This window comes from Lycium barbarum, chromosome 7 (assembly GCF_019175385.1).
Source record: "Lycium barbarum isolate Lr01 chromosome 7, ASM1917538v2, whole genome shotgun sequence".
NCBI classification, from domain to species: domain Eukaryota; kingdom Viridiplantae; phylum Streptophyta; class Magnoliopsida; order Solanales; family Solanaceae; genus Lycium; species Lycium barbarum.
In genome coordinates this window covers 3,735,983-3,763,731 of record NC_083343.1, presented here as the reverse complement: position 1 = coordinate 3,763,731, position 27,749 = coordinate 3,735,983, and the positions used below count along the sequence as shown (strand labels likewise).

Genomic DNA, 27,749 nt, shown 5'->3' with positions numbered 1-27,749 from the left:
TTTTACCATACGTTATTTTTTATTAGCACAAATTCGAGTAGTTTTACCCGCTAAGTTAGGAATCACCTAACCTTCTTTGTTGTGTGTTTTAGGTATAAGATATTAGGTCAAAAGGTACATTAGAAAGCAATTGGTCCAAAACCATGATTGTTAATGGCTAACTTACATATTACCCATTTTAATGATTGTATACAACTTGAAAGTTATAATTGTACTTCCGAAAAATCGTGGAGAGAAAAAAAATGTTTTTTTTGGCTTTTTGGTCAAAGGGCAAAATGTCATCACTCAGAAGGAAATGTAATTTTTTTCTTTAACTCTTTTTTTATTATATATAATTGTGGTGGCCGAGCTAATTTGCACGCATCTCGGCTAATTTTATGAAGTATTTGTTACCTCCCACCAGTGCAAGTAATGGGTGACTCTGTTCACCAAGGGAAACGAGAACTAGGGATTACAAACCTAATCTAAGAGTAAGCCACATGAATTTTTAATTTTTTAATTAAATAATATATGTAGCTAATCATAATAAAGCCACATGACTTTTTAAAATCGGAAGAAGCCATCAGGTTTAGGCATTATTTTGAAGGGTATTCTTAAGCCAAAAAATAGCTTAAGGATATTTTTAGACTAATAGGTCGATGGAGGATATTTGTGAGCCATTTTTAATATGTTGGCGCATAGCGGTATTTTTTCCCGTTTCAATACAAACAATAACCACTAACCACTATTATTTTGTATGGGCTTGTTTAAGAATAAAGTGCCTTCTGAGTTCATGCTAACAGAGAGCTCGGTAAATATTTGTGTATATAAAGTATACGGATACATGATATATATTTTTAGTACACTTTTATTATTTTAATTATAGTTTAATTTTGGTAAATTAGTGTAGTCTGATATAAATATCATGTGCTAGTAAGTATTATCGAGATAAAACTCAAGTTGCTATTAGTTGGAGGAGAAATTTCATTCTTTTGCAGTAAAGTAACAATAACAATTAACTTAATCCTTTATTAACTTACTATTTCAAGTGACATCTAGCAACTAACCTGCCTTAAAGAATATTATTTGCAGATAACAGACTTACCGTAATTCGATTACAAAGTGGAACATGAAATTCTAGCAACCCTTTTGTATATAGTAAGAAAAGAAATGTAAAATAATTAATTTCCTTATTTCTTTTAACTGGTTACCATATTTAAGTCAGTGCACACCTTAAAAAGCATTATATAAGGACGTGGTTAGTTTTGATAATATATCAGGGAATTAAGTAAACAATTTATAGAAAAGAGAAATGACAATTCCTAAAAGTATTCTTCTTATCATTATTGGTTTTGTTGGAACTTTGTTCTCTATAGTTTTGGCTACACCACATACTGCAACAGTTTATAGGAACATAGCTCGTAAGTATTTCATTTCAATTTATTCCTCTTTAAATTTTGTTAAACAAAAAACTCAATGATTGTATTAAAGTTGTTGACCTTTAATGCACTACAATAAAAAAAATTGGAATGAGCTATGAAATTAATCGCTAAATAGTTATAGCTAGCATGCGTTTTTGATAATCAATTGCTTGTCCGTCATTACATAGTATTAGTGATGGACTTTTGTTGTCTAACGACAGAAATTGGCCGTCACTTATTCTTGATTTTTTAATGACGACAAAGCATATATATAACGAGTTCAACAAGTGTCATCCACATTATATTTGATTGTTTCCTCCACAACCCCAACACCCCAACCCCCTATACCCCAAGTTTCACCCTCGACTCTCCCACTCTCACCTCAGAGCATTTGCCTAGATTATATATAATTGTTATTGCGATAATATTTTTTATTTACTTATCAAACACCAGAAAATAAGTAAGAAAACCTCTTATTTTTTCTAAAAAGTATTTCCATAAAGATAATTTTTCCTAGAAAACATCTTCCCTTCGTACCAAACACACCCAAGTCATCATTAACCAATATACATAATATGTACATATGTCAGCTATTTTTTAGGTGAGAGGTTATTTATGTCATTTGTTTCCTTCTTTTAACCTCTATTTGTTCTATTAATGTAGCTGGCAATGGAAATAGCAACTTGGCTCCTATGGAGATGGTGAAGAAGATAGAGTTAGCTAATAGATGTAATGGTAATTTGGGTCCATGTGACCACATTTGCGGTAAAGAATGTTGCTATGAAACATGCAACAGCCTCTATAGGGGACGTCACCCTAATCCAGGTTGCAAACACTATGGAACTGGATTTCTGAGTTGCATGTGCTCGTATGATTGTTGATTTTCCCTAAATTATATTTGAATATAAGAGTTCTTTTGGCTTAATTGATTAAAAGTTATTAATAAGTGATGTGGTATCATCAGTTGCTGGTAGATGGATATAAGTTACGCATCATAATATCTACAAGTTATGCCAGTACCCTTAAAAAATATATGCCTCACTGGCCAAAAATTAAAGACCGGCCCATTTGAAGGGCAAACCATGCAATTACTTGTATTTAGTCCATACTTGGATGGGTCAAATTGGATTAAGTTAATAATAGAAAAATCATTAACCTGCTCAAACTTAAACGAATTGTACGAATCTTATTTTCATAAACTAATTTTATCACCACTAATTTTGATTACTAATTTAAGTATGAAAACTTTAGGTTAAAAATCATGAGAAAATTACACCATATTGGAAAGTAATTGGTCCGAAACCATGATTGTCTATGTCATGGCTAACTACATTTTACCCATTTTAATGATTGCATACAACTCGGAAAGTATAATTAATATTGTACTTTTCCCAAAATTGTGCAAAAAGAAGAAGAAAAAGGAGATTGTTCTATTGTTTGCTTAAAAGCAAGATGCCATCACTCAAAAGAAAGTACAAAACTTTTCTTTTCCTTTTAAGTTTTAACTCACTGCGTTTCCTTTTTCTCAACTAATTTAATCGTATCAACTTGAGATTGGTCTCAGATTTGTTTTGAGCTGGCTGAACAATTTTATAAATTTACTATTTTCGTCCGAGGAATTTGTCGCTTATAGCATTTTTAATCACTAATCTTGTTACTTCAAGAATGTTAAAATAAGCATGTGGAACATATATATATATATATATATATATATATATATATATATATATATATATATATATATATATATATATATATATATATATATATATGACGGAATTATTATTTTATATCAACTTAAGGTTGTTTTAGGAACTCATAAACTTCCAATTCTGAATTCGCCTCTAATATGAAGTTAAATTTATAATTTTTGAGATATGGTGTAGAGTATTGACTTATTTAGTCATACGTTATTGTTATTTGGCTTAAGTCATCGACAGAATCTCGTATTAGTCCGTGAAATTAATTTAAATTTCCCAACTGAGACTCCTACCATTTGAACCCTCCAAAACCACTTTTACTGTGTCACTTGAACAAGTCGAGCCAGCTTGGTACTGTGCGTATTGCGCTTTGCTTATGAAAATATGAGATCGTGAACTACATTAATAGTGTTGTTGACGTGGGTCTCAATGACAAGTGTCAACGAAAGAAAAACAGTAAAATAGAAACACAATTTTTCTATTTCTCTTTGTTCAATCTTCTCTCCACCCACCATCATCTCGGCCAACATTCATTTAAAATTAGTCAATATTCGTCTATCAAAAAATATTGAAATGAGCATTACATTATTGTATTTGTAGACCCTTGCTGTATTCTGAGAAATACTATCACTCTAATACAATTCTAAGGGAAGTAAATGACCCTGCAAGCTCGTGTTTTATTACCAAACTCGTGTTATATTTTGCTGATTTGATTAAGAAAAGGTTATATAACTAAAAAAAACATTTGTGATGAGTCATAAAATCGATCATTACGTATAAATTGCCCCACTATTGTCCCCCCCACCCCCAACAATCCGAGCCAAATTTTTTAGCAAGGTTATGCAAACTTCAAAGAAGTAAATTGTGGGTGCGGGAAAAAAAATCCTGGTGAATGGGTGTTACCAATTTGTTTAAATAAAATTATATATTATTGAACTAAATCATAAAGAAAACATGTAATAGAACTAACAATTGTATAATTATAACTAATACTTATAAAAAGTCAACTAAAGAAAACCGACTAGTGAAAATCCATAAAAAATAATACATACAAATCAAAACTAACATATAGAAGTTAACAAAAGAGAAATCAAAGAAGACAGTGAAGATGTTGAAGATTTAGTTAAATAAAGCTACTATGTTAGTTTTAAGTTTTAACCATTTAAGCTTTTAATTGAGCCGGTCACAATATTTAGTATATTTAGAGAAGAGAAATCAAAGGTATATAAACTTGAAAAAAAACATAAATATATTACGCACAAATTTATATAGAAGAGGACTTAAAGTTGCTGAAAACTTCCAAAAAGGATTAAGCTCCTAACAAAGACATAAACGATTAATACAGCTCTAATGACTAGGGAGAGAAAGAATACAGACGGAAGAAAAAGAGAATGGGGAGAGAGATAATCATTGCGAATTAGGGGACCTTTCTATTTCACTTGTCAATTAATTTTAAACAAGCAAAACAGCAATAAAAAAAAAAAAAAAAAAAAAAAACAAGCTCACAATGTAGTGAGCACAGGTTCGATCTCATCACACAAGACGCAAAGCATCTTTGCACACCCTTTAACGCTAGACTAAAGGTTGTGTTTGTATCAAGGGTGTGCAATATTCTACATCTCCCATATTTAGTAGAATTTGACCTATGTACATCCAGTGGCGGAGCCAGAATTTTTCATTCAGGGGGTTCAAAAATTCTAAAAGGTAAATACACAAAAAAGTCAGGGGGTTCAACATCTACTAGATATACATAACAAAATAATTTTAACTTTGAAAATACACTGTAATTTTTCGCCGAGGGGGTTCGGATGAACCCCCTGGAGCCAATGTGGCTCCGCCCCTGTGTACATCGTGTATTTTTTTGTCGAAGGGTGTTCACGTGAACACCCTTACATGGCTATACCTCCACCCCTGCCCCCAACTGCAAATGACCATCCCATTTGAGCTTTCGGAAATTCAAAAGAAAAATCAACATCGGGCTTAGTTACTCTTGTAGAAGTATTCCATTGGGCTTAGTTACTTGGGCCACTCATTAAAGTGGCCAGGTGGGCTTCAAAAAAAGTTTCCTTTAAAGGTAAATTCTGTTGCTATTAGGAGATGGAAGAATTAACCTAAATAATGGCGACCCATCAAAAGACCAGAGCTTTTTAACATGTGGACGAAGGCCCCCCAACTGAGGTTTGATCGGTAAAAGGAACGACTTTGTCTATCAGAAGGAACGACATTGATTGATCCAGTTGATCATGTAACTGGGAGGAAACATGTTATATTAGAGGTGAACACCTTACCGCTTAAACTAAAAATAATCAATGGATGTATAACATACGTATAATTCATGTATAATATCTGTATAATCATTGTATAATCTATGTCTACCACCTAGAAAATGTAAACAATGAATAGGATCAGTTATTTGTGTAAAGATCCCTTAGAAATGTTGCAATAATTTCAGGCTCATTTTTCACTCGACAAAAGAAAATGAAACAAGGAAAAAATTACTAATATTCTAAATTATCAATAGGTTACCCCTAGCAATTATCAATTTAGTACATATTCCCAGGAAGCAAAAAGGTGTTGTGAATTTCAAAGGCGGATCTAAGACGAATTTTATGGGTTCAATTGAATCCATTATTTTCTGCTCAAACTACATATACATATACCAAAAAAAGAAACTTTAAATGTATACAAATAATAAGATCACATTGTTACCCACTGACTCTTAACTCCAGGACTCGCAGAAAGTGTTGTGAATTTCAGAGGCTAAGATGGATTTTATGGATTTAACTAAACCAGTTGTTTTCTGCTCGAACTATGTATACATATGCAAACAAAAAAACTTCAAAATGTATACAAAGATCATACTAAGAAACATAAGAATTCCATACGGGGACAACTATTATTTTTGAACAAAGTGAAAAAAATGTGATCTTTGTTGTAAGGTAAGACCTAAAGCTTATCATTGACCGAATAACAAACTTAGCTTCAAAGCTTGAAGTGAAGGCTTTACCTTTTCTTTAATAAAACCAATGCCAGAGAACACATAGGAAGCTAATTAGTGCATTAATAAAATCAGATACGTTTAGAATATATCGACTCTAAGTCCTGGACTCGCCTCTGATCGTAATGGACCATATATATATATATATATGAAGAGTTGCTAGCTAGATCAATAATGAGCAACCTATGATTTACACAATGTGTGAACAAAATTAGATAATGGTGTCAGTATTTTGCAATTCCAGAACTCTGAGTCTTCCCTAAAACCGACTCGATGCTGCCATGAAAAAGACCTAAGGTTTTTGCCAATGCAAAGCCAATATACATGCCATCAACAGTTACACTTACTATCCCACCAGCATAACACGCTCCTTGTCCGATAGGTTAAAGCCCGCCTAGGGACTTGCACTCGTTAGTATTAGCGTCTCGCGAGATGTGGACAGGGAAACTAATTCTTGTCTGTATGAGGAGGAAACTAAGTTAAAACTCTGGTTCCAGAAGCAAGAAATGTGAATTCGAATGCTTAGACCAAAAATCAAGTTCATTGCTTAAATGGTCACTAAACTATTGGAAATAGGTGAACAAAGTCACTTTTCTTTACTTAAAATGTCATAGTTCTTTCATTTGTATCAGAAAAGTCACTTAGTTTTTGTTATTTAACTCAAAAAGTCACTCAAGTCGGAAAGTGAAATAGCAACTATTTTTTAATGACATGACGCCTAATTTTTGGACCAAAAAATAGAAAACATTAAACCCAATTAGTTTAACCAAAACCCTCTTATTTGATCTAGTACTCGTCCGTAAAATCCCATTATATGCTAAAAAAAATGCAAAAATTTCAGCAAAAAAAAAAAAAAAGGACCAACAATTACACGTTTGGTAGTGTAATTGGCCCTTTTTGGTCAGTCATATAGCTACTACAGTTCTTTTTCTTTTTTTTTATACGAAAGAAAGAAGAATGGCATTTTGAGTGAAATAACAAGTGACTTTTATGATATAAAAAGAAAGAAAAGTGAGTGAAATAGCAAAATTTAAGCAACTTTTCTAGTACAAAATAAAGAAAAAGACTTTTTTTTTTTACCTCTTTCCATTAATTCAGTGACCGATTAAAGCAATGAACTCTCCAAAAACATTTGAGCGCAGTCATAAAATGGACCATCCTATTTGAGCTTCCGGACATTTCCAAGAGAAAAAACAATATTGGGCTTAGTTACTCTAGTAGAAGTATTCCATCATTATTTTTGCGCGGATTGTTCTTCTTTTGGATTGGTCTTTAATTTTCGTCCCTCAAATTGGTGGTCTTTAATTTTTGCCCTTCGCCTAATACCCCGAGGTTCTGGGGTCGAATCACAACTCAGTAAAAAAAATAAGAAATTTCGCAAGGCAGAGGTTTGGATTCGTAAAAATTCTACCTTAAGGCAGAGTTTTTCCCAAAACTCTGTCTGAAGCATGCAAAACTTTACCTGCAAAACTCTGCCTTGCGATTTTTTTTTAAATTTTGACTGAGCGGGGGTTCGAACCGGAAACCAAGGGGCTTTAACGAAGGTTAAAAATTAAAGACCACCAATTTAATGGACAAAAATTAAAGACCACCCTAAAATAAGGCCACTCCTGCGAATTGCCCGTATTCCATTGGGCTCAATTACTTGGGCCAGTCATCAAAGTAATTGGGTCATTTGCACTTTTGTCTTTATTATGTGTTGATCTTAATATCCCACAAGAAAAGAAATCTAAAATAATTAATTTACCTTATTTTTTAGGGAAAAGTGTTCAAAACACACTTAAACTATGGCCAAAGTTGTCATAACACACCTAAACTTTGCGAGGGGTCCTATGACCCCCCTAGGGTTATTTTTTGTGTATTATTTACGCTTTTATATGGACAAAGTCACCCAAACTCAAACGAGTGTATGAACCCGCCCCCTAAAATATTAAATCAGACGAGCCTTTTTCATTTATGAAATTTCCAAGTTTGAAAACCCAAAAAAAACTCCATTGTAACGACCAAATCAAATGAGTCTTTTTCGATATTATATAGGATTAGTGACATTGTCGTCATTGAAAACATGATTATCAATAGTGGATTAAGATTGTAGAACCAGTAAAGAAAAACTCCATGACCCCATAAACAAAGCTTGAAGCTGGGTCTTCAAATTCTAGATTTGATGAATAAAATTCTTGGTTGTTGATTGTTTGAAGCTGAACTCGAGCTAATAAGATGTCTGAACGTGAAGAAGAACTGAACGACTCCATGACTGCCATGAACAAATCTTAAAGCTTCGAACTCGAATTTTCGGGTTGCCACAAATGAGCTCCATTTCAAGTGGGTGATGTATCAAAAGAACCGGAACGTCGAGAGGAATTCGAATATGAAATTTGGTGATGTTTGGTTGAGATTTGAAGTGCATTAGGATCAAATTTCAGTCCAGTTCTCTATGAAGAAGATAAACAGTAATTTGCTGCCCAGATTTTGCCAAAGTTGCCATAACACACCTAAACTTTGTGGGGGACCTATTTTTTTTGTATTATTTACGCTTTTATATGGAATCTTACGCGCTCAAAGAGAGTAGGTTCAATCGCTTGTATAGGTCACCACATAAAAGCGTACAAAATACACAAAAATAAGTCCAGGGGAGTCATAGGACTCCCACAAAGTTTAGGTGTGTTTTGACAACTTTGACCATAGTTTGAGTGTGTTTTGAACATGGTTCCCTATTTTTTATAACTGGTTACCATATTTTAGTCAGTGGACACCTTAAAAAAACACTATAAAAGGATGTGGTTAGTTTTGATAATATATCGTGAATTAAGTAAACAATTTATAGGAAATAGAAATGGCAATTCCTAAAAGTATTCTTCTTCTCATTATTGGTTTTCTGGGAACTTTGTTCTCTGTAGTTTTGGCTACACCATGGATTGCACCATCTTATACGAGCTATGTTCGTAAGTAACTCATTTCATTTCAATTTCTTCCTCTTTAAATTTTACTAAACAAAAAATTCAATAATTATATTAAATCTCGTCGTTGTTGAACTTTAATGCACTACAAAAAAAAAAGAAAAAAAAAGACTGGAGTTAACTATGAAATTCATCGCTAAATAGCCATAGCTAACATGAGTTTTTTATACTCAATTGCTAGTTTGTCATTAAATAGTAATGTAATTTTACTGTTTTATGAGGAAGTTGTCCGCTGCTAATTTTTTAATGACGACAGAGCATATAACGAGTTCATTATATGTGATTGTTTCCTCCACTACCCCAACACCCAACCCCCTCATCCCCTAAACCCCAACCTCGACCCTGGGCTCTCCCAACCCACCCCACAGTATTTGCCTAAATTATGAATAAATGTTATCGGAACAATATTTTCTGTTTACTTATAAAACATCAGAAAATAAGTAAGAAAATCACTTATCTAAAACATATTTTTATAAAGACAATTTTTCTTAGAAAACCTCTTCCGCCTTACCAAACACACCCAAATCGTAGTTCTATTTATCAAGATTCATTTGTCACTTTTCGTTTTTGATCTTTTATCCTTCTTTTTGGTGGGTAGTTGATACGCTCAAATTACACCTATTAATGATGTAAAGCGGACGTTGTCAAATATAGTAACCCAACAAGGTTGGGGTCGAATCCCACAGGGAATATGGAGAGAAAATAGTACTAATCGTATGCGATACTAGTCTTTAAAGGCTTTAATCCTATTCCTGATAGTTTGAAATAGCTGTTGAATAATGTAATTAAGTATTTTGACTGAAATTGTATTTAATGCGAAATAGAGACTAAGGCTGTGTTCCCCAATTTGATTAGATATTATGCTTCAGGTTTTAATGTGATATATTTCTAATGGTTGTTCTGTGAATATGCACGTGGTCTCTTAAGAACTTCTTAATGTTTTCCAACAGTTAAGGCGTATTTCCTCTTTATGATTCTTCCGAATGTAAAAGAGTTGCAATCGAAGAATGACCAAAAATGTTAATTTAGACTTATTCTCATCCCTAAGTTAGTCTATTAAACGAGGGTTAACGCCTCGAGTCATTGTCATTCAATCTTACCAATACTAACTTTCTTTCCCAAGAAAAGTTAATATAATGGCTTAGGATGATGCTTGCAATCATCACCCAACGCTAAATCACAAAAACTGAATGAATACCAACAACCATTATGCATATATCAATAATAGAAACCCATTTACATAATATCCATCATGGGACTCACAACCTTAGCTTTGAAGTTAGCTACTCATAATCTTGACTAGCAAAGAAAGCTTAAAAGTTGATATAATATACTTACAATGCAATTACAAGGTGGAATGGAAGTGAAGTAGTTGCCTTAAATGCTCCAAAAACTTCTAATATGAAAAACCTAGAGTTTATGCTCTCAAAAATATATCTGGTTGCTGAATTAAAACCCTACATTAAGTATTTATAGAGCCAAAAATCACGCCAAGTTTCTGGACAAAAGTGCCCTTACGCGGCATAGTTACGGACCGTAACTCAGGTTGCGGTCCGTCTTTCAGGTCGTCATTTGCCATCTTAATGTTACGGCCACCATGCGACGGACCGTAACCTGTGTTACGGACCGTACTTCTGAGGCGTAACTTGTTACATCACTTGGCAACTTTCTGGAAATTTGGCTGATGTTACGGTGATATGTTACGGACCGTAACATGAGATACGGACCGTAACACCACAGTGTAACATCGATGGTTTCAATGAAAACTTTCTGGAAATTTGGCTGATGTTACGGTGATATGTTACGGACCGTAACACCACATCGTAACACTGATATTTTCAATGAAACCTTCTGGAAATTTAGGTCATGTTACGGTTCAATGGTACGAGCCGTAACATGAGTTACGGACCGTCATTTAGCTCCATTTGTCCGTTTTTCAGCATTTCATCTCATTTCCGATCCTTAGTTAACCAACCCTATAAAACACAAAAATAACATAAGAAACAATGTAAAAACACTTAAAAACAAGCAACACTTCTAGTTACAAAGGCATAAAATGTGCTGAAATTCACAGTACATCAGTAGTTACGTATATTTGGCTACTCGATCTAAAATACTTACATCATAAATCAATATACGTAATATATAACATTTATATCTATTAGTCAATATACATAATATATACATGTATCTGCTATTTTTCGGGTGAGAGGTTATTAATGTCAATTTTCCCTTTTTTTAATCTCTATTTCTTCTAATGTAGCTGGCAATGGAAATAACAATTTGGCTCCTATGGAGATGGAAAAGAAGATAGAATTAGCTAATAGATGTGAAGGTAATTTGGGTCCATGTGACCAAATTTGCCCTCAAGATTGTTGCTTTAAAACATGCAACAGTCTCTATAGTGGACTTCACCCTGAACCAAAATGTGAAGACCGTGGACTTGGAATGCTCAGTTGCATTTGTACTTATGATTGTTGATTTTCCCTACATTATATTTAGATATGAGAGAGCTAGTTTGGCTTAATTGATTAAAAGTTCGTATTAATTGGTGAGTGATGTATTAGTATCATCAAGTGCTGGTGGAAAGAATCTGTATGTGCTCAAGCTGATTCTATATATAAACAAATGATTGCGTGTTTGGAAATAAATGATGTTTGAGTTTTGATTAATAAGCAATTAATGTATTTTATTTTATTAAAATAACTACAATATAATGGCTTTAAAGCTACAGGATCCTAATGTCTGAATTAGCAATGTCAAAAAGGGTGCCGAATGGGCGGGTTGAACAGAAACGAATTGAGTTACGACCTGTCCATTTTAATGAGGATAAAAAAGGAGTTGGATAAAAAATGAATCCGACCCAGTTTTTTGTATCCACATTTTTCTAGATCTCAAACATAAGTGTAAAAGTTGGCTCTATGTGACCTATAGATCACGGGTTTCAGTCGTGGAAGCAACCACTAATGCTTGCATTAGGGTAGGCTGCCTACATCTCACCCCTTAGGGTGCGGCAATTCCCCTGATCCTACTAATGCAAAATGCTTTATACACCAGGCTGTAAAAAATAATCGACATAATATGTTTATAATCTATGTCTACCGCCTAGAAAATGTAAAAAATGAATCCGATGAGCTATTTGTGTAAAAATCCCTTAGACGTGTCCTAACAATTTCAGGTGTAAAAAATGAATCCGATGAGCTATTTGTGTAAAAATCCTTTAGACATGTCCCAACAATTTCAGGCTCAGTTTTCACTAGTTCATCAGTCGAAAGAAGAAAAGGAACAAAGAAAAAGTTACTAATTTTCTAAATTATCAATGGGTTACTCCTAGAAATTAAGTATCAATTTAGTACAGATTCCCGAGAGGCAAGAAGGTGTTTTGAATTTTAGAGGCAGATCTAAGATGGATTATATAGGTTCAACTGAACTATGTATACATATGCAACAAAAAAACTTTAAAATGTTTACAAATCATAAGATAACATTCATTTCGAACCTACTGACTCTAAGTCTTGGACTCGCATCTATGGACTATATATGGGGAATTGCTAGATCAACAGTGAGCAGCCTATAATTTACATAATGCGAGTTTGAAATCTGTGAGAACAAAAGTGGATAATGCTGTCAGTATTTTGCAATTCCAACACTCTGAACCTTCTTTATAACCGACTCGATGCTCGATGCTTCCATGAAAAAGACCTAAGTTTTTCGCTAATATAAAGTCGCTATACATACCATCAACTGTTGCACTTGCTATTCCACCAGCATAACCCGCCGATAGGGTAAAGACCTCTTAAGGACGTGCACTCGTAAGTATTAGCACTTAGCGAGATCTGGAGAAGGGAACTAGTTCTTGTCTGTAATGAGGAAGAAACTAAATGTTAAAACTTTAGTTCCAGATGCAAGAAATGTGCAAGCTATTAACTCGAACGCTTAGTCCAAAATTCTGGATGTTAGATTGGGCTCCATGGTTATCGATTTAAATTTCACAAAGAAAGGAGTAAACTCCGGGAAGAAGAGCATTGCTGGAAATAAATCCTGGTAACTGCAGTTTCAAGTTCAACAGAAATTGTCTTAGAGACACATTAGATATAGAGATAGTGGATTAGAAACCTCCCTAAACTATTACATTTTAATCAGTTTCATACCTAAACTATGCCTTGTTTACGTACCCCTCCCCCCCTCGCCCCGGCTTGACATATGTCAAAGTGTGTGTTAGCACCCTCCTTAGAGGCGTGTGAGGTTCAAAAAAGGACATCTACATGGCTTTTAGAATGGTTAATTATGGTAGAAAATCAGATTTTCTATTCTTTTGTTATTTTTTTTTATTTTTATTTAGTTCTTTTTATTTTTATAAATGAGATCTGCTTCCTCATTTTCTTCACCTACATCTGAAATTTTTTGGGTATGTGGTATACATTTGAATTTTTTCTCTTTCAACCCTGAGACACGATGAAATCAAAGAATAAAGACTAAAATTACTGTGTAATCGAATCAATTGGGAGTTGGTTTGCTTCAATCTCTCTAAACCAGGGACCTCTCAAGTCTCAAAATGGGACAAATCCTATGCCACTGGACTATTGGAAAAGGGCTAAAAATGCCTAAGAGGTCTAGAAATACCATCCATCCACTATTTTGCTAAAAATACCCCTCTGGTTACATTTTTGGCTCACTTATGTCCTTTGACTAACAGTCAAAAATGACCAAAAATGCTATCTCCTATTTTGACCGTTATACGTGGTTCCCCATATTTAAAGTAGAGTTTGAACCGTTAGAAACTAGACCCGGAGAGCTTTAATTTGATATAAAGGTCACCCATAACTCTTTATATATTGAGAGTTATGAAAGTTTAAAATTAGGCTTTGCGCGCATTTGTTTGAAACTTTAGCCCGTAGTGTTGTTTCCAACTTGATATGGCCCTAGGGCTCTCCTAGACCCTAAATCACTTCCAATACACCTCGGATACTTATCATCACTATCATGTAATATCCTTCATATCATTAGCCCTCATTTGCACGCAAACTTTGTTTAGTAAGCACGCTAGAACTTCTTAATGGCCTTTAAACATTTCGATTTTTTTTTGGGATGCTACAATTCATACGTTAGGGTTATTTTTGGTCCTATGTTGCTTTGCGTGGGCTTCCTTCAGAATAAAGTGACAGGAAAAGGACACAAATGGCCATCCGGGTGATACTATCGATCCCCGATGGCCCAAGAATCTTAAAAGTCATTCTTTAACCTTTTCAAAATAATTTCATTTATTTTTCAACTAATTCCAACATATGTATATAAACTGTATCATTTTTGTATAGAATGTGTAACACAACTGCATATGTATAGAAAAATTGTATCATACGTATAGAAACTGCATCATTATCGTGTAAAATATGTATCCCTAAATTATAAAAATATAACATTGTTGTATAATTAATGTATAATCAACGTAAAATTAGAAAATCTATCATTGGTGTATAATTTCTGTTTAATAAATGTGTAATTAATGTATACTTACTAATTATACACATATTATACATGTTTTGGAATATTTTTTGAAGGCTCGATATGAATTTTCTTCGTCGATCTTTAGTGGAGACTTTTTTATCTTTAGCCGCCACAAATAGTCTTATTCTTTTTGTATCGAACTTTTAGTGATGACTTTTCTCTCTTACACAAAAAGTCTGATTTTTTATTTTTTTTGTAATGGATGGGCTACTGGGCTAGTGCTTGGCATTAATTTGGGCCGAACGGCCAACTCGTGTCATTTGCTTAAAATGGGGCCTTTTTGGGCCTTTTTTTTTCCGGTGGTTACACCATGTATTTTTTCCTAAAGTGACCTCTCAGTCCATGCTAACAGAGCTCGATAAATATTTGTATGTATATCGGATAAATGGATACATGATATATGTTTAGATACACTTTAATTACCTTAATTACGGTTAATTAGTATAGTCTGGTATAAACATCGTGTGTGCTAGTAAGTATTACCGAGAGAAAACTCTAAATTGCTATTAGTTGGAGGAAAAATCTCAATCTTTTGTAGTAAAGTAACAATAACAACATTCTTCAGTAACTTACTATCTCAAGCGAAATCTAATAAACTTACCTTAATAAAAAATAAAATAAAAACTAACTATATCCTCTATTAATTTACTATATTAAGTGATATCTAACAACAACTAACCTGCCTTATAAAAATTATTTGCATATAGTAATTGCATACAGTCTTATCATAATGCAATCACAAAGTGGAACATGATTCTAGCAATGCATTTGTATATAGTAAGACAAGAAATGTAAAATAAATTAATTTGCCTTATTTCTTTTACCTGGTTACCATATTTTAGTCAGTGGACACCTTAAAAACACTATAAAAGGCAGTGGTTAGCTTTGATAATATATCAGTGAATCAGTGAATTAAGTAAACAATTTATAGAAAAGAGAAATGGCAATTCCTAAAAGTATGCTTCTTATCATTATTGGTTTTGTTGGAACTTTGCTCTCTATAGTTTTGGCTACACCACAGACTGCAACAGTTTATACGAACATAGCTCGTAAGTATGTCATTTCATTTCATTTCAATTTATTTGGCAGCTCGATAAGAAATACTTACATCATAAACCAATATACATAATATATAATATTGTATCTATTAGTGTATATTATTCATATGTCTGCTATTTTTTGGGTGAGAGGTTATTTATGTCATTTTTTCCTCTTTTTTTTTTTAATCTCTATTCTTCTTTTAATGTAGCTGGCAATGGAAATAGCAACTTGGCTTCTATGGAAATGGTGAAGAAGATAGAATTAGCTAATAGATGTGGTGGTAATTTGGGTCCATGTGACCACATTTGTGATAAAGAATGTTGCATTGAAACATGCAACAGGCTCTATAAGGGTCGTAACCCTAAACCAGGTTGCAAACACTATGGAACTGGATTTCTAAGTTGCATTTGTACGTATGATTGTTGATTTTCCCTAAGTTATATTTAGGATATGAGAGCTAGTTTAGCTTAATTGATTAAAAGTTATTAATTAGTGAGTGATGTAGTATGATAGTATCATCAAGTGCTGGTGGAAAGAATTTGTATGTGCTCGTAAATGATTGAGTGTTTTGTTAATAAGCAATTGATGTCTTTGATAAAAATGTGTTTTGATATTTATTAAAATGACTGCAATAATGGCTTTAAAGCTACAGGTTCCTAATGTCTGAATTGGGAATGTCGTAAGGGGTGGCGAATGTGGTGTTGAACAAAAACAAATTTTTCTTTATCCAACATTTTTTTAAATGTCAAACATAAGTGTAAAAGAAACATATTTTCTTTAAAACTTAGGAATTGAACCAGGAAAAAGAAAGGCGTTGCTGGAAATAAATCCTGGTAACTCAAATGATTTAGAGGTGAACACCCGACCACTTAAACAAAAAATAATCGATGGATGTATAATTCATACTATATACTATGTGTATAAGCACTGTATAATCTATGTCTACCACCTAGAAAATGTAGACAACGAATTCTATCAGCTATTTGTGTAAAGATCCCTTAGAAACGTCCGAATATTTTCAGGCTCAGTTTTCACTTGTTCATCACTCGAATGAAGAAAAGGAACACAGAAAAAGTTACTAATTTACTAAATTATCAATAGGTTACTCCTAGCAATTAAGTATCAATTTAGTACAGAACCAAGAAGGGTTTTATGAGTTCAATTGAACTATGTATACCTATGCAACAAAAAAAAACTTTAAAATGTTTACAAATAATAAGATCACATTCATTTAGAACCTACTGACTCAAGTTCTGGACTCGCCTCTGATCGGTAAGGGATTATATATGGAGGAGTTGCTAGATCAACATTGGCCAGCCTATGATTTACAGAATGCGAGTTTGAAACCGGTGAGAACAAAACTAGATAATGGTGTCAGTATTTTGCAACTCCAGCACTCTGAGCCTTCCCTAAAATCGACTCGATGTTTCCATGAAAAAGACCTAAGCTTTTCGCCAATGCAAAGCCGCTATACATGCCATCAACTGCTGCACTTACTATCCCACCAGCATAACCCGCTCCTTCTCCGATAGGGTAAAGACCTCTTAAGGAGGTGCACTCGTAAGTATCAGCACTTCGTGAGATCTGTACAGGGGAACTAGTTCTTGTCTGTAATGAGGACGAAACTAAGTTACAACTTTGGTTCCAGAATCAAGAAATGTGCAAAGTTATTAACTTGAATGCTTAGTCCAAAAATCGAGTTTCATTTGCTTAAATGGTCATTAAACTATTGGAAATAAGTGAACAAAGTCACTTTTCTTCGCTTAAAGGTCATTGTTCTTTCGTTTGTATCAGAAAAGTCACTTAGTATTTGTTATTTCACTCAAAAGACCACTCAAGCCGGAAAGTGACATATCCGGCCATTTTTTAATGACGCGGCGCCTGATTTTTGAAGCAAAAATAGAAAATATTAAACCCAACCCATTTTATCCAAAAACCCTCTATCTGGCCCAGTTCAAGACCCGTAAAATCCCTTTATATGCTAAAGAAATGCCGAAAAAGGTCCAAAATTACAGGCTAGTAGCCTGTAATCGGTTTTTGGCCGCTTAAATTCATCTAGCTACAGTTCTTTCTTTTTTCTGATACAAAGGAAAGAAAAATTGACATTTTGAGGGAAATAACAAAAAACTAGGTGACTGTTCTGGTACAAAAGAAAGAAAAGGAAGACTTTTTGAGTGAAATAGCAAAAGATAAGTGACTTTTCTGATACAAAAGATAGAAAACTGACTTTGTTTACCTATTTCCAATAGTTCAGTGACCATATAAGTATGAACTCTCAAAAAAATCCGGATGTAAGTATAGATTCTATGCTTAATGCAATAATATACTATTAAATAAGTAAAGATTCACGAAGAAAGGAGTGCATTACCTCTACTCCATGAAGAAGAGCATTACTGGAAATAAATCCCGGTAACTGTAGTTCCAAGTTCAACAGAAACAGTGTTAATTTTCTGAGACATACATTAGAGATATGATATATCATGTATGTACAGGAAAATACCTCTTTGTCAAACTTTAGAAGTGCTTGTTGCAGAGAGCTGGTTATGTGACTAGGGAATAACTCATGGAGATTTGCTGCCGTTACTCCTAATCTATAACTGGAAGACGGCACTGATGTCTCTGTAAAACAAATTTTAAGCCAGATAAGTATTTCTAGTTCCGCTTCCTGCTCTTCCAATTCAGAAAGACTTATCATAAAAAATGGATTAGTTGTAGTCTCGAGGGGGCAGCATCCTTCTATAATAGTTAGGAGTACTGAACAAACTCTCCATCGGTCCGCTTATTTGGTGGCTTCGTGATGTGACCATAGAGCAATTTCAGCAAGAGCAGCCAGACAAACTACTATAGTGAGTCTAGTACAGTCAAACCTCTTTACAACAGCGTTGTTTGTCTGGATATATTTCTGTAGCAAGATGCTGTTATAGAAAACATATAATATAACATAATGAAAGTCGTTTCCAAAGAAAACTTGGCCGTTATAGTGAAATGTTGTTATAGAGGATGGATGTTATATAGAGGTCTGCCTGTTATTAAATGAGTGATGAACCTATAGAAGTGGTAGCTATGGGTATTTATTCCAAATATCTAACCCCCAATAATGCCACCAATGCCGACAAAGAGGTCTACCTGACAATTTGTTGTCAAGAAAATCGGTCACCGTTTGAACAGGTACCACAAAATTGCCTCCGCCCATTGTAGCTGCCCTTCGCTCGAACATCCTCTGAAATCATACAGTCGAGATGAAAATACTTGCAAGTAAATTAATAGCAAACAGTAAAGGTAGCTATGTCAGACTTAGGGGCCAATGGGTAATAAAACAATTATTGTGCAAGGAAAGAGTAAAGTAAACCAACGGCCAATCAAAGGTAACAAACAACTGATTGACCGCAGACGAAAACCCTTAGTTTATACTTCTTTTTATAAATAATGTTATGGTTTCTAGCTTCTGCCATATCAAAATAATGCCTATTTCCCAAAACAATTTTGACTTCAGTGCTTTTTAACATATCATCACATGATACAAAGATCTTCCATTCTCATCCTAATATGTGCATGCCAAGCAAATCAAAGTACACAAAGCAATTAAGCAATCAGCTCAATAGCTTCTCCTTGGAGACACAGACGATTTTTATATTGATTGTTGCTACCAAACATGTTGGTAATATCTGCTTCATTTTTTATTCTCCCAGAATTCAACATGAACATCGGATTCCAAAAGAGTTCATGCATAACAGGCTTATTTCTAAGCAACTAGTATGGACACTAGAAGTACCTGAAAGTCAACACCAGCGAGAGGTCCGTGCAAGTCCAAAGCAGCAAAATCCTTTGATGAGACTGTAACAACAAGTGCAGCATTTGCCCATTTAGATGACCGTCGGGAAAACGACATGCCATTTATACAGAGCTCTGATGGATCTGTACTGGTTAGAACCACCTGCCAAAATCTTGTCAAGTACATTATATTGAAATCTATGTTGAAGTCTATCAAAAAAATACATGTCTTTCGGATATCACCAACTTAACATAAGCATATAAAAGTTTCTAGCTGTTCTCATCACTCATCTACAATGTCTATTACGAACAACATGAATGAAAAGTTCAAAAACCATGGATTTATGGTGCACAAAATGGAATAATATACTCCCTCCGTCCCAGTTTATGTGACACTCTTTTCTTTTTAGTCAATCCCAAAAAGAATGACACCTTTCTATAGTTAGTGACAATTTGACTATAAACTTCCTATTTTACCCTTAATAAGATGATTTATCGCCACACACAATAATCTATTGCTTATTTTAGACCACAGATTTCAAAAGTCTTCCTTTCATTCTTAAACTTCGTGCCCAGTCAAACACTTTCACATAAATTGGGACGGAGGGAGTAATATAATTAGGAAGTTGGAAAAGCATAAGCAAATGTCGGACCAATCATAATATTTCATTCAGCAATTATGAACAAGAGTGGTTGTTGTACCTGGCCACCAGGACACATGCAAAACGAGTAACAACTGCGATTTGTTAATCCAGAATTTGAAGGCGAAGCAATATCATCTGTATTCACATATTCAACGACCTTGTAATCAGCAACAGGCACTTTCCCGCGTCCATTTTGAACTTCATTGGCCAACCCAGAATACTGAATATAATTAGACCAAAAACACGAATTATTTTCATGTAAAATGCCACAATATTATTGACTTTAGAGATGAACTACAATAAATGTACTTGCTCAGATACAATGAAATAGCTTAGGAAGTGGAAGAACAACTCTGAAGTGCTAGAGGAAAATAGTTAAACAGAGTATATAAAATGTACCACGAAGAGAGCAACAGAAACTTTGTTTTCAACTAATAGCCTGTTCGGCCAAGCTTTTGGGAAGCCAAAAGTGCTTTTATTTTCTTTTCAAAAAGAGCTTATTTTAGGAATTTCAGGTGATTAGCCAAGCTTTTAGGGGGAAAATCAGTATTTTTGAGTAGTAGCAGAAGTTGTTTTTCAGAAGCTAAAAAATGTAGTTTTTCCCCAAAAGCACTTTTGGAACGTTTTGCCAAACACAAACTGCTACTCAACAAAAGCACTTTTCAGAATAAGCAAATTTTGGAAGCTTGGCCAAACAGGGTATAAGACGGTCAACCTCAAACATCATATTTTCTTATGTTTGATTTTGCCTAGAAAGAGGACCTACAAGGTCGCAAGTACACCATGACAAATCATACAAAATAAGATAATGCCCACCGAATTATTATTATTGTTTCACTCAGGAAAGAGGAGTTTCTTTACTCGTCATTGACACAAGGGACAGTCAACCCCAAGCATTTCTAATGTTATTAAAGGAAATCAATCAAACAACTCCTCGTCATGATACAGCAGGAAAAAGCTAATACACTGCATGCAAATATTTTATTGATCGGATTGTGTTCAGTAACAAACCTGTATGCTGTTTATTAGTTCTTGAGGATGCTCAACCCGCAGGCCAACCTGTAATTAATATGAGTTATTAGGAGAATGCCTTGTCATTGGAAACTATAAACCAGCAAGCCAAGCCATAAAGCTATAAGCATATGTATACTTAGATAAAATACAAAAATTATGAGTATTTAATATGGACAGGAGCTTACAGCAAAATCCTTTTCAACCAGGGCAACCCCATGAGAAAGAAGCATCTGATATATATCACGAGCAGAATGCCCAACTGCGAGAACCACTGCATCATATCTCAACTGCTGGCTCATGGAGTGTGAGCTGTTATCTCTTGAATCAGAAACTTTGACTCCCACCACATGTTTATCCTTGACAAGTAAATCATCTACCCTTGTTCCAAACTTGACGGCGACCTGACCATATCAGCAAATAAACAAAATTCTCACAACTCTAAAATTCTCATATTTCTTTCCTAAGAGGCATAAGTTGCATATATGGGTGGCAAAATCAACCCATAAAAACATGACCTGCCCAACTCGTTCAAGTTTGACGGGTCATTGACCCACCCAATTATTAGCTCAGCCCATTTCGGCCCATCTAAAAATTAGGCTGATATGTTATTGACCCAAACATTGTCAAAATATTTTCAAAAAGACTTTTGTTTTGTTTGATATGTTATACATAGCCGTAATAAAGGGAAAAAAAAAAGAGTTTTATTAGGTACTTAAAAATTATAAAAGAACAAACAAATAAATTAAAACTTAGTAAGAATTGGGCGGGTTGAGTTATGACCCGCTTTTTAGCCCATTTTAGCCCAACTTATTTCAGCTCAAGTAACTTTTTGGCTGGTCATTAACTTAGCCCATTTTTACTCGCCCAAATTTAGCCCAACCCCCCCATTTGACATCCCTAGTTGCATGTCACTTACACCCAACTCTTCCAGGTATCGCCTGAAATTTTGAAGAAGTGGCACCAATTTATCAGTTCCTAGATGAGGTTTTCCATCAACCAAAATTTTCTGTGGAGCTCCAAAGCGGACCAATGTTTCCAAAACCTGGAAATCAAGATAAAGCGTGAATGACAAGGATACCCGACGAAATGAAAACATGTTAATAACACGTAGTGAAAGAACGCATAGGTAAAAAATCAAAAGTAGTATAAGTTTCCAGGAGTAAGCAACTTACTGCTAAAACACCACCGCTGTTTCTTCCAATTCTAGTAACTAGCTTCCCGTCACTCCAAGTACCTGCACCACCCTGTCACACATAAGTCCTTCGTAAATAAGTAGCTAACGAGACCCAATGTCCGTAACACCATACATATACAGAGGCAGATTGCAGAAATTAATCTGAAGAAGCTGGAAAAACCTTTGAAGGAAATAAGTGAATCGGGAAATAACCTCCCCAAAGCAAAAGTTGCTCTCCTCTTGCAATATCCGTCGAACAACCAGAGCACCAATATCACGGCCCCTTTTCTCGACGGCTTCTCCCCTTTCCATCAGTGTAACATCTGCTCCAAATTCAGCAAGCACAAGAGAAGCAAACAACCCTGCGGGCCCACTACCAACAACTGCAACTTTCGGTTTTCTATCACTCGGATAAATATGTGATCCATTGCTGAGATTTCTATCTCCTCTTTCTGAAATAGTAGTTGCATTCTGATCCGACTTTCTGCAAGCATTTACTATGCTCATTATGTCACCAGCAGTTCTGTCATGAGGCAAATGCTCAATTAAGCCAATTTTGGGTTTCAATTCGGAGATGAATTCCCAAGTACGAGGCTCTAAATTTAGTAGTTTTTGGACATCCACATCAACTGTATATACGAACTTCTGTTCCTTTTGCAACTGCAATAATGTTAAACGAATTAGTTGAGTACAGATACCCACATTGTTCAACCATACCTATTAATCCCTCCGTCCCAATTTAAGAAAGAAAGGATTTGACTGGACACGGAATTTAAGAAAGAAAGGAAAACTTTTGAAACTTGTGGTCTAAAATAACTCAGAGAAATTTGTGTGGCTATAAATCATTTCATTAAGGGTAAAGTGGAAGTTTAAAGTCAAATTGTTACTAAATATAGAAAGGTATCATTTTTTTGGAACTGACTAAAAAGGAAAGAGTGCCACATAAATTGGGACGGACGGAGTTTTAAGGAGCTACATTATCCACATGTATACTCATTATCCCAATTACATCATGATAAACAAGATTTAGTCAAGTCTTAACTTGGACACATGCTATTGAAACATTAGAATCTATGTGAATCTTTTGGATTACTTTTTTATTGGTCAATGTAATTACGACTTTCTTCCAAATCACATTCCATAGTATGCAGATATTTTACAATGGGACTCTAATTTTGAGCACGGTCTTCGTCTTAAATGCTAATACAAATTCTAATGGTAAATAAGTTCTCCACAGCACTAAATGGTGGTTGATATTGGACTTTAAGACGGTTGAACATATATTTCTCTCAAAAAAAAAAAAAAAAATGGTTGAACATATAATACTAAGAAATCGAACCGCAGATTAACTTGATACAGAAGCATTAAAAAAACACAGGCTGATATACAAAACAAACCTTGCGAGCATCAAAAGATTTTCTAACAACTTTAAATGCTTCCTGTGGCAACATTGAAGCAACCTACAAAATAGACAAGAAAAGCACATTTTCACACCAAATGCAAAGGTAAACACATAGAAAATACCTAAGCTTGTGTTATAACTAAATGCAGATTACTCCCCGTGGAATTGAAGAGAAGTAGCAGTCAAAAGACATATCTTTGACCACCAATTGGTCTTATATGCAATCCTATTTAATCAAGTGCATACTATTAATATCACAGCCTTCAATTACTGGACATCAAATACTTCTGTGAGATTTGCACAAATAGGATCATTTAATACTGTTATTTAACTTTTGTCCCCATTTAAGTAAGTTCTAGGTTGGTGGGCAGGGCATAACTTGTGCAGGGGAAAATTATGACCCGCCCCAACATAGTTATGCCTGGTTTCATATCTGCAAAACTTTTAAAACTGGGGACAACATTTAAACACCAATCCTCAAAGCATGCTGTTTTTGCAACTTCTTTACTATAAAAATTTGTCAAATGGACCACCAAAATCAAATTAGGCTACTAAGTGAAACTAACTAAACAGAAACTCAAAACCCAATTTTCATTTTTGCAATTTCTACTAACCCAAAAAAAAAAAAATATATACTCTAAAGTTAGCTTTTTTTAACCAGAAATTCAAGAATATTTCTATAAAAATGGCTCAAAATGGGCAACCAAAATACATTAGCCTATCTAAAGTGAAACTAACTAAACACAAACTCAAAACCCAATTTTCATTTTACAATTTCTACTACTTTCATTTCACTCAACGAAAAAACTCAAATATATTCTAAAGTTTAACTTTTTTACCAGAAAATCAAGAACTTTAGCAACAACAACATACCCAGTGTGGTGTCACAAGTGGGGTCTGGGGAAATTCAAGAACTTTAGCAAATATTTTAATATTTCTGTAAGTCAGACCTTTAAAGTCAACTTAGGCTACTAAGTGAAACTAACTAAACACAAACTCAAAACCCAATTTTCATTTTGCAATTTCTAGTATTTTCTACTACTTCTCAACAATAAAACTCGAAATATATTCTAAAGTTTACTTTTTTTTTACCGGAAATTCAAGAACTTTAGTAATTTCTTGGAGTGAAACATCAGGAACATCTAAGAAATCTTTTCCAGGGTCTTTATGAACTGAAACACTGAGCTTAGATAGTCTCCAAATTCCTTCAAATTTGTATTTAACATCATAACAATAAAATTTGACTATCAGTTGATATTTATATGTATCCTATCTAACCAAATGCATACTATTGACATTACAAACTTCAAATATTTGACATCAAATATTTTTATAAACATCCAACAAATGTACCACCAAAATCAAATTAGGCTATCTAATGTGAGACTAACTCAAACTAACTAAACACAAACTCAAAACCCAATTTTCATTTTGCAATTTCGACCACTTGCACTAAACAAGAAACTCAAATATATGCTAAAGTTAACTTTTTTACCGGAAATTCAAGAATATATTTTTCTTTTTTTTTTTTTTATCAAGACTGGAAATTCAAGAATATTTCTATAAAAATTGCTCAATATGGGCAACCAAAACCACATTATCCTATCTAAAGTGAAACCAACTAAACACAAACTCAAAACCTAATTTTTATTTTCAATTTCTACTACTTCCCCTCAACAAATAAAAAAAAAAAAAAACTCAAATATATTCTAAAGTTTAGTTCTTTTACTGGAAATTCAAGAACTTTAGCAACAATGGGGTCTATAGAGTGTACGGCTGTACGCAGACCTTACCCCTACCTTTGTGGAAATTCAAGAATATTTCTGTAAAATTGCTCAAAATGGCAACCAAAAATACATTGGCCTATCTAAAGAGAAACTAACTAAACACAAACTAAAAATCCAATTTTCATTTTTGCAATTTCTACTACTTTCACTCAACAACAACCAGTGGCGGAGCCACATATAGCCGAGGGTGTTCATCCGAACCCCCTCGGCGGAAAAAAATATTATTTTTATAAGGTTAAAATTATTTTTTATGTATATACAGTAGATGATGAACCCTTAGACTTCTTCGTATGTTTACTTTTTATATTTTGAACCTCTCCGCGACTTATAACAACAACAACAAAAAGAACTCAAAAATATTCTAAAGTTAATATTTTTACCGGAAATTCAAGAACTTTAGCAATTTCTTGAAGCAAAGCATGAGAAACACCCAAAACATCTTTTCCAGGATCATTATGAACTGAAACACTAAGCTTAGATAACCTCCAAATCCCTTCAAATTTGTTTTCAACATTAATTTGAGTTTCTTTTTGTTGTTTTAACTTCTTTTTCTCTGATGGATATCTCAATTTTCCTCTTCTTTTTACCTTCTTTGAACATGTAATGCAAAGTGAAAAAGATTTAATTTTTGGGAATATGAATTTGGGGTTTGAATTCAAGAATGAAAAATTGGAAGGGACTAAAATTTTAGTTGAAGTCATTGATATGGTTTAAAACTTGGAGGAGATAAGATTTGACTTGATATGTGAGGGGTTTTAGAAGGGGTTTTTGGTTTGATAAGAAAATTTGTATAAGTTGGAGAATTATAGATAGGGGATAGTAGGGGTGTTTTTGGAAAATAAAAAACATTGAATCAAATGGGAAAAATATTACTTTGAGCCCGTTCGGACGGGCTTATGCCTATAAGTTGTTTTGCAGCTTATAAATTAAAAAAATAAGTTGGATAGTTTAATTTATTTTTTTTGGCTTATAAGCTACTTTAGATAAGCTAAGTCAAATGGGCTCAATTATTTTTTTGAACTTATTTTAAGTACAAAATGACTTTAAGCTGGCCAGCCAAACATTCAAAAAAACTGAAAACAGCTTATAGTAACTTATAAGCCAATCCAAACGGGCTCTTTGCCTGTCTCAATTTATGTGACGTCATTTGAATAGGTATGAAATATTTTTAAAAAAAATTGAAATTTGTAGTCCAAAACAAGCTCTACATATTTGTGTAGTAGTAAATTATCTCATTAAGGATAAAGGAGGAATTTCATAATTAAATTGTTTCTTACATATAGAAAGGTGACTTCCTTTTTGGATAGTCTAAAAAGGAAAGTGTGTTACAAAAACTGGAACAAAATAAGTAATATGTTTTGTATGATTTGATTTTGATTTTTAATTTCAAAAAACCGACATCTATTGATTTGATTTTGATTTTACTTAAAAAATAATAAAAACATCAAACCAAATTAATTATATAAAGACCTATTTAAAATTATAATTACTCATGTTTATGTATTATTTTTATATATTTGTTTTTAAGTTACAGTACATGTTAAACTTTTACACGCTTATTTTTGTATTAAAATCCACTCAAATCCAATGTTGGTACTATTTTACTCTATAAAATGAAAAATATAGTAATGGAAAAGATACACTTGTCCATCTTTTCACATTTGAGCTCATTTTACTTTCCTATATTACTTTACTAATAATTACTTTACTTTATTTTACTATTACTACTAATTGTCCTAATTGAAGATCAACCGGATATGTACTGTATCTACAAAGAGTGGCGCCTGTAAGCCTTCTAAAACGTGGCAACCAATTGAGCTTTAACAAATGCTATTATTATGAACTTAATTTTCCTGTAATGATCATGGGTTCGAGTTCAAGCCATGGAAACAATCTCATGAAAAAAATGCAGGGTAAGACTCCGTGCAATAGACTCTTGTAGTCTGATCCAACCTGAACCCCGCACATAAGCGATCCGAACCTATGACCATTATAGGAAAATTAAGTTCATAAACATGAAAAGCGCTCTTTATAAGAGATTTCTTCATTCTCAAGACACAAATATCATATGCTTATTTACCCTAATATTATTTTTATTTTTTTAAATCTTTAACATATCCTTTGATGACGAAAATAGGACAATAGGAGTATCCCATCTTCGAATCCTACACCAGATTCCCGTAAATTATGATTAAGTGGTAGTTACTCCTCCATCATTAATCAAAGGTTTCAATTCGAGCCTTGAAAATAAAATTGTCTTTGGCAAGGAGCGTTAAACCCCAATTTGGAACTTCCCGATGTGAGTCCAGACAAGTCGAGATCCAAAATGAATACTGAATGTGGGTGAAAACCAATA

At 33.8% G+C, this 27,749-nt stretch overlaps 3 protein-coding genes across 3 annotated transcripts; 2 read left to right on the top strand and 1 right to left on the bottom strand.

The window, feature by feature from the left end:
• The first annotated feature begins 1,253 nt into the window (after nt 1-1,253).
• LOC132602064 (uncharacterized) lies at nt 1,254-2,339 on the top strand. The gene is made up of 2 exons (XM_060315084.1): nt 1,254-1,400; nt 2,064-2,339. The coding sequence occupies exons 1-2, from the start codon at nt 1,292-1,294 to the stop codon at nt 2,279-2,281; spliced, it is 327 nt and encodes a 108-aa protein (XP_060171067.1). The 5' UTR covers nt 1,254-1,291; the 3' UTR covers nt 2,282-2,339.
• A 13,125-nt stretch (nt 2,340-15,464) lies between these two features.
• LOC132602063 (uncharacterized) lies at nt 15,465-16,177 on the top strand. Its single transcript, XM_060315083.1, has 2 exons — nt 15,465-15,609; nt 15,810-16,177. The coding sequence occupies exons 1-2, from the start codon at nt 15,501-15,503 to the stop codon at nt 16,025-16,027; spliced, it is 327 nt and encodes a 108-aa protein (XP_060171066.1). The 5' UTR covers nt 15,465-15,500; the 3' UTR covers nt 16,028-16,177.
• Nucleotides 16,178-16,676: 499 nt separating this feature from the next.
• Nucleotides 16,677-26,180, bottom strand: LOC132602934 (uncharacterized). Its single transcript, XM_060315756.1, has 13 exons — nt 25,774-26,180; nt 23,602-23,664; nt 22,418-22,864; nt 22,203-22,274; nt 21,947-22,072; nt 21,216-21,431; nt 21,028-21,075; nt 20,075-20,236; nt 19,374-19,535; nt 18,728-18,821; nt 18,102-18,220; nt 17,970-18,014; nt 16,677-17,209 (listed from the first exon to the last, which is right to left on the bottom strand). Exons 1-13 carry the CDS (start codon nt 26,092-26,094, stop codon nt 16,976-16,978), a joined length of 2,109 nt encoding a protein of 702 aa, XP_060171739.1. The 5' UTR covers nt 26,095-26,180; the 3' UTR covers nt 16,677-16,975.
• Between the last annotated feature and the right edge of the window lie 1,569 nt (nt 26,181-27,749).

Coding starts and splice junctions, on each gene's coding strand:
- LOC132602934 (XM_060315756.1), bottom strand. CDS start 26,094: ATGACTTCAACTAAAATTTTAGTCCCTTCCAATTTTTCATTCTTGAAT. Junction 22,073..22,202: donor ACAGCGGTGGTGTTTTAGCA/GTAAGTTGCTTA, acceptor CTTGATTTCCAG/GTTTTGGAAACATTGGTCCG. Junction 18,221..18,727: donor TCTTGACAACAAATTGTCAG/GTAGACCTCTTT, acceptor TTTGTTTTACAG/AGACATCAGTGCCGTCTTCC.
- LOC132602064 (XM_060315084.1), top strand. CDS start 1,292: ATGACAATTCCTAAAAGTATTCTTCTTATCATTATTGGTTTTGTTGGA. Junction 1,401..2,063: donor AGTTTATAGGAACATAGCTC/GTAAGTATTTCA, acceptor CTATTAATGTAG/CTGGCAATGGAAATAGCAAC.
- LOC132602063 (XM_060315083.1), top strand. CDS start 15,501: ATGGCAATTCCTAAAAGTATGCTTCTTATCATTATTGGTTTTGTTGGA. Junction 15,610..15,809: donor AGTTTATACGAACATAGCTC/GTAAGTATGTCA, acceptor CTTTTAATGTAG/CTGGCAATGGAAATAGCAAC.